Source organism: Marmota flaviventris, chromosome 5, assembly GCF_047511675.1.
Source record: "Marmota flaviventris isolate mMarFla1 chromosome 5, mMarFla1.hap1, whole genome shotgun sequence".
NCBI classification, from domain to species: domain Eukaryota; kingdom Metazoa; phylum Chordata; class Mammalia; order Rodentia; family Sciuridae; genus Marmota; species Marmota flaviventris.
Window position 1 is genome coordinate 81,788,621 of NC_092502.1, and position 13,089 is coordinate 81,801,709.

The 13,089-nt window shown below is 33.8% G+C and overlaps 1 protein-coding gene and 1 non-coding gene across 25 annotated transcripts in view; one reads left to right on the plus strand and one right to left on the minus strand.

Annotated features, from left to right (window-relative positions):
• Nucleotides 1–13,089, minus strand: part of Ppip5k2 (diphosphoinositol pentakisphosphate kinase 2) — a 124,041-nt gene that overhangs the window by 109,753 nt on the left and 1,199 nt on the right. For 17 of the 24 annotated variants that reach the window (XM_071612364.1, XM_071612368.1, XM_071612365.1 and 14 more), the window contains exon 2: nucleotides 3,680–4,074. In XM_071612364.1, coding sequence (XP_071468465.1) covers nucleotides 3,680–3,793 — 114 coding nt within the window. In that variant the 5' untranslated portion in view covers nucleotides 3,794–4,074. Of the gene's footprint in view, nucleotides 1–3,679; nucleotides 4,075–8,189; nucleotides 8,324–13,089 lie in introns of those variants that run through there. The other 7 variants (XM_071612373.1, XM_071612374.1, XM_071612372.1 and 4 more) reach the window with 3 other exon arrangements.
• On the plus strand, nucleotides 5,013–5,126 carry LOC114086683 (small nucleolar RNA SNORA26). Its single transcript, XR_003581681.1, has one exon. It is a non-coding gene; the product is annotated as a small nucleolar RNA SNORA26 (small nucleolar RNA).

A 13,089-nucleotide genomic window follows, 5' to 3' on the forward strand; every position in this document is an offset into this window, starting at 1 on the left:
ACATTCCAATCTTCACACTCAATATTCCTCCTTAATGATGTTGCTAATATTACCAGTTTTACACCAAATTGTGGCTCAAAGGCCACTATTAGTTCTAATCTAAAAAGGCAGAATACATAAATAATAACAATAGTAACTTCATACATTCATAAAAAGTACTGGAGAGTCACCCTGGGGTCTATGCATCTCAGGGCTTAAGAGTTTCTCAACTATAAAAAGCTATGTCCAGCTTTTCATTTGATTCTACTTTCTTTTCCATGATTTGATATATTTTATAAGACATTATAATCTGTACTCAAAAAGTGGTTTAGGATATTTTCTCTTCTATGATCCAAAAAGAAAATCAGATAGTATCAGAATTAAGTTGTTCTTTTTGCCTAGAAATATACTTCCATGTTTCCTCTTCTAACCCATGAAATTTAGAGTTCAAACCAGTATTGAATTATAAAACAAAGAGATAATAAATTGTATCCTTCTTGGGATCTGCTATCTTTATTTTCTCTGATCATCCAGTTTTATGTTTCCTTATTCAATTTTTATGCTGATCAAAAGCCTTGGCATAACTCATTATAATGTTCCTAAAGTAGATTCATCAGGATAACCTAACATTTCACATTGTTTTAGTATTTTTTAAAGGTACTAGATTAGGGTTTTTTATTATAGACCTATTAATGAATCTGTTCATTGGCTAAGATGATAAGAAAACATTGACATTAAAAATGTAAACAAATAAAAACTTACAGTCTTAAGACAAAATTTTCCTATTAGGTAAGACCTTAGAAGTACAAACTAATTATAAAACAGATCGGAGTTATTTTGTGTGTTAGCTTTTCATTGCTGAAACAAAATACCTGAGAAAAACAAGTTAGAGGAGCAAATTATTTCAGCTCACAGTTTCAGAAGTTTCAGTCAGCTAGTTCCACTGCTTTGGGCCTGAGGCAAGGCAGAACATAATGGCAGAAAGGCATAGTGGAGAAAAGCTGCTCACTTCACAGCAGCTAGGAGGCAGAGAAAAAGAGAGGAAGGGGCAAGGGACAAGATACACCCTTACAGGGCACACCCCCAGTGACCAACTTCTTCCGACTAGGTCCCATTTCCACCACATACCAATAATGACAACAAATTATGAATTCCTCAATGGATTAATTCATTTATCCAATCACTTCCCTAAATTTTCACCTCTGACTATTGTTACACTTGGGACTAAGCCCTCAACATACGAATCTTTGAGGTATGTCTAGACCATAATACTGTGTTAGATTTAATGCCTAACAAAATTGAAGCTCACATTTTTGAAATCTTAAAAGGAGAATGATAGTTCCATATGAAACTATAGGTCAAAAGAACAAGCTCCATGAAAGTGTCAACTGCACATCATGAATACAAGTTCAGTTTATTTAACACCAATATTCCAAGAACTCTACTGTCCAAAGTCTAGTTATATAGAAAGTACTATTCAATACTAAAGTACTTTGAGTCTAATAGGGAATGTTGAGAGCCACAGCCGAAAGGGCCCCAGCAAACTTCCAGCTGCCAGCAAACTTTCAGCTGCCAGCTGATGATTGGCTCACAGCGGCCCCAGCAAACTTCTAGCTGCCAAATGATTGGCTCCTCTGCGGTGATGCTCATTGGGCTGTTTCCCCACCCTTTCAGACCATGGAGCTGCTTATTGGGGGACCTTTTTTTTTTGCTCCGCCCACACGACCCAGCCAATCGGCCTCAAGAGCAGGAGGAGTGGGGGGAGGTTAAGAGGCTTGTGGGAAGCCGGTGGTGGCAGTTGGGCTCTGAAGAGCTGTGTGGTGCGGTGTGTATGTTCTAAAAATAAAGTTTGTTTCTTTTGACAAGTGGCTCCTGAATTGTGCCCAGCCAGACTGCGGCATTTGGTGGCCCGTACGGGGACTAAACCCGCGACCTTGGCATTATCAGCACCACAAAAATAATATAGTAACTTGTGACACATGTAATACAAGTATTATATGTCAAGATATTAACATAGTACTAAGGAAGAAGTGATCAAATTTGTCATGTGAAAAGAGCATGGAGAATGGAGTGAAAGACACAAAAATCTGAGGAGGGTTTTGAAGAATAAATGTAACTCAAGTACTTCAAAATAAGGGCATTTTAGAGCAACAAAGAAACATATTCAGCAGCAAACACACATGATATGGCATGAAATAAATATATGGAAAAAAATTTTTGAGGGGAACTAGGGATTGAACCTAGAGGTGCTCTACCACTGAACTATATCCTCAGTTCCCCCTTTTTATGTTTTTATTTTGAGACAAGGTCTGTCTCATTTAGGGCCTCACTAAGTTGTTGAGGTTGGCCCAAAAGTTAGGATCCTCCTGCCTCAGCCTCCTGAGCCACTGGGATCACAGGAGTGCGCCATTGTACCCAGTTGGAAGTAAAATTTCGATGTTACTAAAATACAAAAGGTAGGAAGAATGGGAGATAACTACCTATAAATAGAGATGGGAGATAAAATTCCTTACATGTGAGAAGACAGGACTTGTTCTAGCAGTAGTATCCACACTGTTCAGAACTCCAGAGAAAAATAGTAAGGCTAGTTGGGGCCAAGTCAGTAGTGCTTTCTAGTCTAAGTGAACCAGAGAAGTTTTACTTTCAAACTTTACTTCTAGATAAGACTTTAGATGAAGAAAAGTTGTGAATGGCCAGAGAGAAGCTTGATAATCATTATTTTTTTCAAGGGTAGGAAATAGGGAAGATGTTCTGTACTGAGAGTTTTAAAAGAGGAACAGTCCAGTTTGCATTATAGATATGTGTAACTTCACTCAGAAATATGTTGCTATGGAAAAGGCCTTAAAGAACTATTTTTGGTTTTTTTTTTTTATCACTTTTACCAAGCATAAGAGTTTTCCTTTTAAAATAAAATTATCTTTCCAATTTAACTTAGAAAACTAAGCATGTATTATAAAATGTCTGTATTTTAAATCAGCCCTTAGAATATAGCAATCCATGCACACACACACAAAAAAAATCTATGATGACTAAGGAAAACATTGGAAGAATTTAACTGTAGAAAAACGAACATAATAGATGTTCATCCAGTGTGGGTATAAACATTCTAATATGTCAGAAAGAGAATCAGACACACTTATTTGCAGTGTGTTCACACACTTATGCACATGATGCAGCCTCTCCTTTTAGCCAGTTTGTAGATTTTTGATTAGCTAATAAATAGTGATATCTTCAGTTCAACCAGCACTTCCATTTACAAACTGATAAACAAAGAATTTGGGTAAGCAGTTTTCTTCTTTAGTACCTTTAAAATTATTTCCTTCTACCTCTTAATCTTGATGTATTTGTTATGTATTTCAAATACAAGAAATAATTCTAATGCATGGCCCAGATTTCTATTTCTCTTAGCCATTTTTTTTCTGCAAAGCCCCAAGTTACATGATGTATATTACTGAAAGAAACTAAAATAAGCATCACTAAATAACTCAGAAATCTGAACCTTAACTATATTTACCATATTACTTGATTCACCATCAATTCAATAACATCCCTCACAAAATGTTACTTTTTCAGTTTAAAAAATTTCTAACAAATTTGTACATGAAAAAAATCTTAATTTAAGGTCATAGTATTCATTCACATTAACTGGGATTAGCAGAAATACCATATTGCTCTCTCACCAAAGAAAGAAACAACTTACAGAATCATCTTCCTCATCATCATCGTCATCTGCATGGTGGAAGAAATGTCGATAACTTCCAGGGTTTATTTCTGTATCTTCAGGCCCAACAAAGAATCTGGGGGCTTCACTCATTTTTACTTCATTTAATATAGATATAACAAAGTATCTATATTAAAACTTCTAAATAAATAGTATCAGAAGAAAGCATTCTCCCTATACTAGCTGACAGAGGTCTGCTGCAGTTTGTTTCTGCTTATACAATCACTTGAAAGTGCGATGACAGTTAGTTGGCAAATATTCCTTTGTTCTCAGATATCATTGCTTCATTGTGGATATCAAAGTTGTTGCTGCTGTTTAAAATACAAAGACAACAGGGCTATTGTATTCCTGAGTTGATACAGCAATCGTTTTACCTAAAATGCAATAAAAAAAATTGAGTGTACTTTAAAAACATTCCTGTCACTTAGATAATTTTAAGTGATGCTTGCATAATCAGCATCCAATAACTGGATGAATACTTTCAAAATGAAAATGTTTTCTTCCATAAGATTAATTAACAGTGTAATCTTCAGTAAAACACAGCACATCAATTTAATAAGGTGATACAAAATAATATAAAACTACACACTAAATTCTTCAAGTGCAAAAATAACAAATTAAGAGAAAATTATTTGAATTATAACAAAATTATATTAAAAGTTACATCCTTTATCACATAGTTCAGAACTATCTGAATGGAATGGAACAGATAAACCTATTTATGTAGGTTTAACAGCTACTAACAATTGAGCACTAATCTGAAGTGACATTAAGTTGATTGTAGAAGTTTAGTTTGAAAACAGGTTTTTAGGGAATATAATATTATAATACATTCTAGTCCATACATAAATCTATTAAAAAAGTGGGGGGAAACAGAGTGAAAATAAGATTTCTAACAGTAGTTCCTAAATTTGCAGAATTTAAACACTCTTTAGCAAATCTAATAATATCTATGGGTCCCCCTCACCCCAAAAATGCTCATGAACACTAAACTCTGCAAGCAATTTTATGTTCTTTAATGACAAACTCTTCCATATAATCAGGCACCCATGAAATCAGATCAGTTAAAGAACTATCATGTAATAGTGCTATGATTGAAAAGTATTCTTTACCAAAGTCATTTACATGCACTTGGACTCTGGTAATATTAAAATTAATTATCTACCAAGAGCAAATTATATATCACATCCTTCAATTGCTTACTGATATTAAAAGACCTTACTTGATGAAATAACTTTTAAAAGAGTTTAATAATATACTAGATAGAATTGCAACACACAATTCTAAAAGTCATATTCCTTTGCCCTTTCTTGTGTGCTTTTAAAGTTGATGCAGTGCTTTAAGAGGCTAACACTGAAGGTTAAAGGTAACTTCCATAAAATTTAGAGAATAGGTTGCAAAACTCCTCTTTGAATCAGTTACAGTTGGAAAAAAAAAAGAGGTTATATTACTGAAGGTCTAATTCCAGTTTCAGTTTAACTGGTGGCTCCTTATAACAGTTTAATCAGTCAGCATTGATTTATTTATCTTTAAATTGAACAATGTTATGAAACACAAAACAGTTTGTGACTTAAAAATTGGAAGAAATAATTTACTTTATTAAAAAATGCTTTTTTTCCTAGTTACTTGGGAGGCTGAGACAGGAAGATGGCAAGTTTGAGGCCAATTTGGACAACATAGCCACAGTTGTCTCAAAATAAAATAAGTTGGGGATGTATCTCAGTGGTAGAGCATCCCTGGAATTTACTCTCCAGTATCACCAAAAGAAAAAAAAAAAAAAAAAAAGCTTTTTTGTTTCTATTCTTTCTTCACTGTTTAACATTAAAAAATGTTTGCTGATAAAGAAAAAATGGTTTCCAATTGCTATAACACTTGATGGCAGTAGGTAAGTTAATCTCAGCTCTGTTTTGTATCAAATGGTAAATATCCTTAGGTTTCTTCTTACTTGTTTTTTACTCTTCCTATTTAAACACAGCCCAAATATCCCAAATATTTCAGCAGCGGAAAGGGCACGATTTTGGAGTCAGATATACCTATTTCAGTCTGTCACTACATAACTACTAGAAACTTATGCTAGTTTCTCTGAGCTTTCGTTTCTTCATCTATAAAAAAGGGAGTATACTAATAGCCTATAACTCCGTAAAAGCTAAACACGGTAGTAAAAGTGCTTGACACATATCAAACACTCATTAAACCATAGTTTCTATAAGCACTTCTATAAACAAAGTTCCCAACTAATATAACATGGAAATCTAAAATAATATCACTCATTATTTGTTGAAATACATTTATTTAATCAATAAATAATATTCACATATTATAAAAGACACACTATTAGATACTGGCAATTGTACTTCTTCTACTTTAGGTATTCTAATAAACGTGATAAAACTTTTGTTTTAGAGGTTGAGATAAAAATTAAGTTTTAAAAATTATGTAGTTTTAGAGTATCATTTTGGAATATCTGAAACACATAAAACTGAATTTTTAAAATAAAAATCAGTTAATTACCCCATAACCTAGTGGCAGGACTAATAGTTGCAGTTCTTGGTTGTAGAACTGAATTGAATTTCCTACTAACTAGTCTTTTTGATATATATTTTCCCACATTTTTGTGATGCTTAATACCACTCACATATACATACGTCATATACACACACACACACACACACACACACACACACATATGTATATGTGGAAAATCAACTTTTTCTTGATGGGTAGCAACTGTGTATTCCATAGATATTTTTCCAAAACAATATGAATTAATGATTGAGCTGTCCCCTTTTTTGAAGTACACTGATACATGTCTCTCATTTGATTATAAATTTAGATCTGAAATCATGTCTGATTCATTTATTTGGAGTAAGGCAATAGTTAAATCCACAAATAAATATGTTAGAAGACCTCTCTATAAGATAACAGTTAAGCATGAATTTAAATATATATGGGAAATCTGCCACAAAGAGTTAGAGCATTTTAGGTAAGAAACATAAAAAATTAAAAATTCTAAAACAGGAATAGAACATGAATACACAACAGGCAAACAAAGGAAGAATGGTTAAAAAAAGACATCAGAGAAGTAGCTAAGATGTATACAAATGACTTAAAAACAAATTTTATTGGATTACATTTAAGACAATTGGGAAGCAGAAATAAATTCAAGTTAAACAGTTTTTTGGTTGTTGTTTTTTAATGATTTTGTTTAAAAGGTAGGTAGACTGATTTGGGCTTCAGAAAAACATATGGTTAAAGAAAGTTGTTTTTTTCCCCTCTGTTACTCCATTTCAATATATGAGAGATAGTTACAAATATTATTAAAGGACTAAACAAGTTAATGGTAAGTGGACAAATTCAGGAGCCCAAATACCTGGGTTTTGATATTGAATTCAATAACTGTATGAACTTGAACAGTGTTTCAGGGACCTAATTTCCTCATCTGTAAATTATATCTATCTTGTGGCTTGTTAGAAGGATTAAATATAATACATTAAAAATGCTTGTATCCCTGAATAGGAAAAGAAGAACTCAAACTATCACTATTTGCTGATGACATGATTCTATATTTAGAAAATACAAAAAATTCCACCAGAAAACTTAATAAATTAATTCAGCAAAATACCAGGATATAAAATCAATACCCATAAATCAAATTCATTTCTATACATCAGTGATGAATCATCTGAAAGAAAATTAGGAAAACTGCCCCATTCACTATAGCCTCAAAAAAAAAAATAATAATTGGGAATCAATCTAACAAAAGAGATGAAAGACCTCTAAAATGAAAACTACAGTACACTAAACAAAGAAATTGAAGAAGACCTTAGAAGATGGAAAGATCACCCATGTTTTCCAAAAGGCAGAAGTAACACTGTCAAAATGCCATACTACCAAAAGTTCTATTTTAATGCGATTGCAATTAAAATCCCAATGACAAGGCTGGGATTGTGGCTCAGTGGTAGAATGCTCGCCTAGCACATGTGAGGTACTGGGTTTGATCCTCAGCACCACACAAAAATAAATAAATTAAATAAAGGTATTGTATCCATGTATAACTATATATATATATATATATATATATATATATATATATATATATATATATATAAAATCCCAATGGCATTCTTCTTAAAAATAGAAAAAGCAGTAATGAAATTCATGGAAAAATAAGAGCCCCAGAATAGCCAAAGCAATCCTTAGCAAAAAAGAGTGAAATAGGATGCATCACAATACCAGACCTTAAACTATACTACACTATACTACAGAACTATAGTAACAAAAACAGCATGGTATTAGCACCAAAATAGACGTGTAGTCCAACAGTACAGAATAGAAGACACAGAGACAAACCCACATAAATACAGTTATCTCATATTAGACAAAGGTGCCAAAAACATACATTGGAGAAAAGAGAGCTTCTTCCACAAATGGTGCTGGGAAAACTGGAGATCCACATGCAGCAAAATGAAATTAAATCCCTATCTCTTACCATGCATAAAATTCAACTCAAAGTGGATCAAGGATCTAGGAATCAGACCAGAGACCCTGCGCCTATAATAGAAGAAAAAGCAGGCCCAAATCTTCATCATGTTGGCTTAGGACCTGACTTCTTCAACAGGACTCCTAAAGCACAAGAAATAAAATCAGGAATCAATAAATGGGATGGATTCAAATTAAAAAGCTTCTCCTCAGCAAAGGAAACAAAAAGTAATGTGAAGAGAGAGCCTACAGAATGGGAGAAAATCTTTACCACACGTGTATCAGATGAAGCACTAACCTCCAAGATTAGTGCTATATGAATTTATTATCCAATAAATAAATGGGCTAAGGAATTGAACACACACTTCACAGAAGATATAAAATCGATCAACAAATATATGAAAAATTGTACAACATCTCTAGCAATTAGAGAAATGCAAATCAAAACTACTCCAAGATTTCCTCTTACTCCAGCCAGAATGGCAATAAGTGTTGGCTAGGATGTGGGGGAAAAGTTATACATTACTGGTGGGACTGCAAATTGGTGCAATCAATCTGGAAAGCGATATGGAGATTCCTCAGAAAACCTGGTAGGGAACCACTATTTGATCTAACTATCCCACTCCTCGGTCTATACCCAAAGGATTTAAAATAAGCACACTACAGTGACACAGCCACATCAATGTTTATAGCAGCTCAACTCACAATAGCTAAACTGCAAAACCAACCTAGATGCCCTTCAGTAGATGAATGGAAAGAAATTGTGGTATATACACAATGGAATATTACTTAGCCTCGAAGAAGAATGAAATTATGGCATTTGCATGTAAATGGATGGAGTTGAAGAATATCATGCTTACTGAAGTAAGCCAATCCCCCAAAACCAAAGGCTGAATGTTCTCCCTGATAAGTGGATGCTGATCTGTAATGGGAAGGGGGCATGGGAAGAATGGAGGAACTCTGGATTGGGTAGAGGAGAGGTAGAAGGGGGGAGGGGCTATAAGGGTGCAAAGAATGGTGGAATGAGACGGTAATTATTTCCCTATGTACATGTATGACTGAATGAATGGTGTGACTCTGCATTGTATACAACCAGAGAAATGAAAAGTTTTGCTCCATTTGTGTACAATCAGTAGAAATGCATTCTGTTGTCATGTATAACTAATTGGAACAAACAAAAAAAATGCTTGTATTCCAATTTCACGGTCATACTCCATACCAATTAAATCAGAATGTTCGAGAGTAGGGTTGAGATATTTTTAAGGTTCCCAGGTAATTCTAATGAACAGACAAGGTTTAGAACTCATATAGTAACCCCCACCTCCCCTCAAAAGAATAAGAGGATGGAAGAATGGAAGCATATAGTAAGCAAAATATATCCATTCAGTGTTGTTTTTTTAAAAATATTTTTTAGTTGTTGATGGACCTTTAGTTTTTATTTATTTCTACGTGGTGCTGAGAACTTCGAACCCAGTGCCTCACACATGCTAGGCAAGTGCCCTTCCACTGAGCTACAACCCCACCCCTCACTGTTGTTTTGACAGTATGCTAATAGTATAGGGAATCTGATTATATTCTATAATAGAAAGGAGATAAAAGTGATGACGCACAATCTTTGCCTCCTGGTGCTTGGTACATCTCAAGTTCTCAATAAATATTCTGCCACAAAACTTTCCTCAATAACTTTCAAAACTTCTTCCCTCCATCACTTATTGTGACTTTTGGTCACCTACATCCTTATCATTATTTAACAGTTTGGGTTATGTACCTCTCTCCAAAATAAAAACCTAAAAGGAATGAACACTTAATAAACATTGTTATCTGATAAGTAACTAGTTAATGCAGAGCTTCCTAACATGCTGCCTCACCATAAATGAGCTATATGTATGTTACGAAATTGTCTCAGCCATCAAGACAGCTATACCCCCTGGCCAGTTGCCTCCAGTAACATTCTTTTCAGTTTCCCAAAATACAGGACATATACAATAATTTTCTATGTCTGCCTTAATGTGAAAAAAGTTGAGAAGCACTTAGTTAATACTCTGGGATAGGGATATTTTCCTCATCTTAAAAATGCTTGTACATCTATATATGTTCATTATTTCATTATAAATGAATACTTGAGGCTCAAAAGTTCAAGTACTGAGAACTTGATGAAATCATATTCAATCATCACATAGGTCAATAAGAGTGGCAAAATGCCAGATATAAGTTAAAAGTAAAAAATCAACAATCCATAGTTTTTATTACATTACTGAAATACTTAATAAATTTTTGGAAAACTAAAAATATAGAATAAACCTTTTTTTCCCCCTCTTACTCACATGGCATACATATGGTACAAAATGAAATAAAATGAGCCCTGTAGGAGATCTAGGATATTCTAAATGGTTTATTTCACTTAAACTCTGATAATTGAACCAAATGCATTATATATATAACATTTTCAACATTATTCAGCAATTTAAGCCACAACCCTAGCTCCATAATCAATAATTCTTAACTAGAGAATCTATATTTTAATAAATGGATGAACAGTTAGATTTGGGTAACTCTCTAAATCTATGCAAAAGACAAGCATTACTTAACCCTGATTTCTAAATTTGAAATGAGCACCATTCTGTCAATAAGTTTCCACACTCAAAGCAGTAGTTCTCCAACTTCAGCATACATCAGAATCACCTAGAGGGGTTGTTAAAAGTACTAAACTAAAATGTTTGCGGGGTGAGGGCCAATATTTTGAGTTTTTAAAAAGTTCCAAGCTGATGCTGATGCTGTTTGACTAAGAATCACACTTTGAGAACAATTACTATATTCTTTGACAAAACTGGGTTTGAACGTTTTTTCTGAAATTTGCTCAGCTGTGTCCTTAAAAGTTATTGAACCTGTCTAACTATCATCTGTAAAATAGGATTATAAATCTCATGTATTTTTTTGAAGACTAAATGACAATAACAATGACAGTGCTTCAAAAACCAGTTTATGTTAAGCACGTAATAACTGTTAGCTGTTTCTATATTCTGTTAACTGTGATAAATAAGACAAGATTTTTGACCGTATTCTAACTATCAAAGAACAAAAACAACTCAATTTAGAGTCTAACTACTTACCTTCCATCCAAGGAAGCCACAGAAACTTCTCTTTGTCAATGCTGCTGCTGGAAACCTCTCTACATCTTTTCCAGCATTACCACACTACTTGAGACTATCATAAACACTACTGCCCAGGATAAAGAGTCTTCTCTTTCATAGCTTTATTGGTCCTGGCCAGAGCTACTAGTCCTCAAAAAAATACCTTGTTTAAATCTCATGAGTCCTACATAGTATTCAGAGGCCCCTTGGCTGAATACAAAACTCTGTCCAAGTTTTCATTGTAGCCCTTTCCATAAATTCCCTCAAGGCCCAGTTTTAATACTGTATCTCTGCTCCCCAAATCAGAGAAAATGAGAACTCCAGTTATTGCTGCTCAACCTGAACACAGATACATAACCAGTTTACCTCATGTCCCCAAAGCATTTTCCAATGGAATCACTCTTATAAATGGTGACTAAATTCTAAGGCATTAATAGTAAACTACATAAGAGGGTATTAAATAGGCTTCTTCAGGATGGCAAAGGCAAACTAGTAACATTTCTAAGATTATTTATTTTTAAAAGTCCAAGTTTCATACAACCTTCACATTGATTTTTTTTTTTTTTTTTCCTTCTTCAAATGTTCATATAATACCCTTCTGCTGAACCTGCATTTCCTTCTCCCTGGAAATCACTCCTCCCCTGTAGGAATAGGAAGTCTTATTCTTCCTTAAATAAATGACTGGAAGGCTTCAATAAATGCTCTCCTAACAACTATCATGCCTCTGGGAGGCCCTAACTACACAACAAAACCCTCTCCCATCCAATATGCTCCACAATATTTCAGATCTATTTTTACAACTGTTGGGGCTTGTTTCCCTCCCAAATTTATTACGAAAAATTTCAAATATTCAGAAACGTTGAGAGAACAGTTCACTAAACAACCATATGCCCACCATTAAACTCAACAATTGTCAACTTTTTTTAATATTTACTTTTTATTTATATAACCACATACATATGCATATATTTACTGCACCATTTGAAAGTAAGCTGTAGGCATCAACATACACGACCTCTAAATACAGTGGCATTCATCTCCAAAAAAATAATTGCATCTTTCTACTTAAACACAATACCATTTCCATCTAAGAATATTATTAAATTGTTCTACAACATTGTCTATACGTAGTTGCCTGGTAGCTTTTGAGAAACAAGGATCTCAACTATATATTTTCAGTTCTTAACTTAGTGTACAGCACTTATTTGGGTGATTAATAAATATTCTAGGATTGGGGATGTTGCTCAGTGGTAGAGTGATTCTAGCATGCAGAAGACCCTGGGTTCAATTCCCAGCACAAAAAAATTCTATCAATTGTTCATTTTAATATATCCTCATAACTACTCTATATGTCATATGAGTTTAAAACTTAAATAGAAAGCTTTGATTTTACTCCTATAAGCTTCCTGCACATCAATCAGTCACTAGTTTTAAATAAGCCTGTGCTGCAGTAAGTATCTGGGATTTTGAACTAGTTAATTCTGCATCACAATACTGATGCTCCACAAAGATATAGATCATGTCTGTCACTTGTCAGACACAAGTAGAAACACACAAAAATATTTTAAATGAATGAATACTTTTAGCCACTGAAATTGTTGATGAAAAAAAATTGGAATTGTGTAAGAATAATGGTAGGACAGTAGAATGCAGATTTTGGAACCAGAGAGATTTAGTTTCTAATAGAGATTCAAATGTTTACTTGCTGCAAAAGTTTACTGGGGAGAGTGTTACTTGACCTCTGAAAGCCTCAATTTCTACCTTTATAAAATAGGGGTA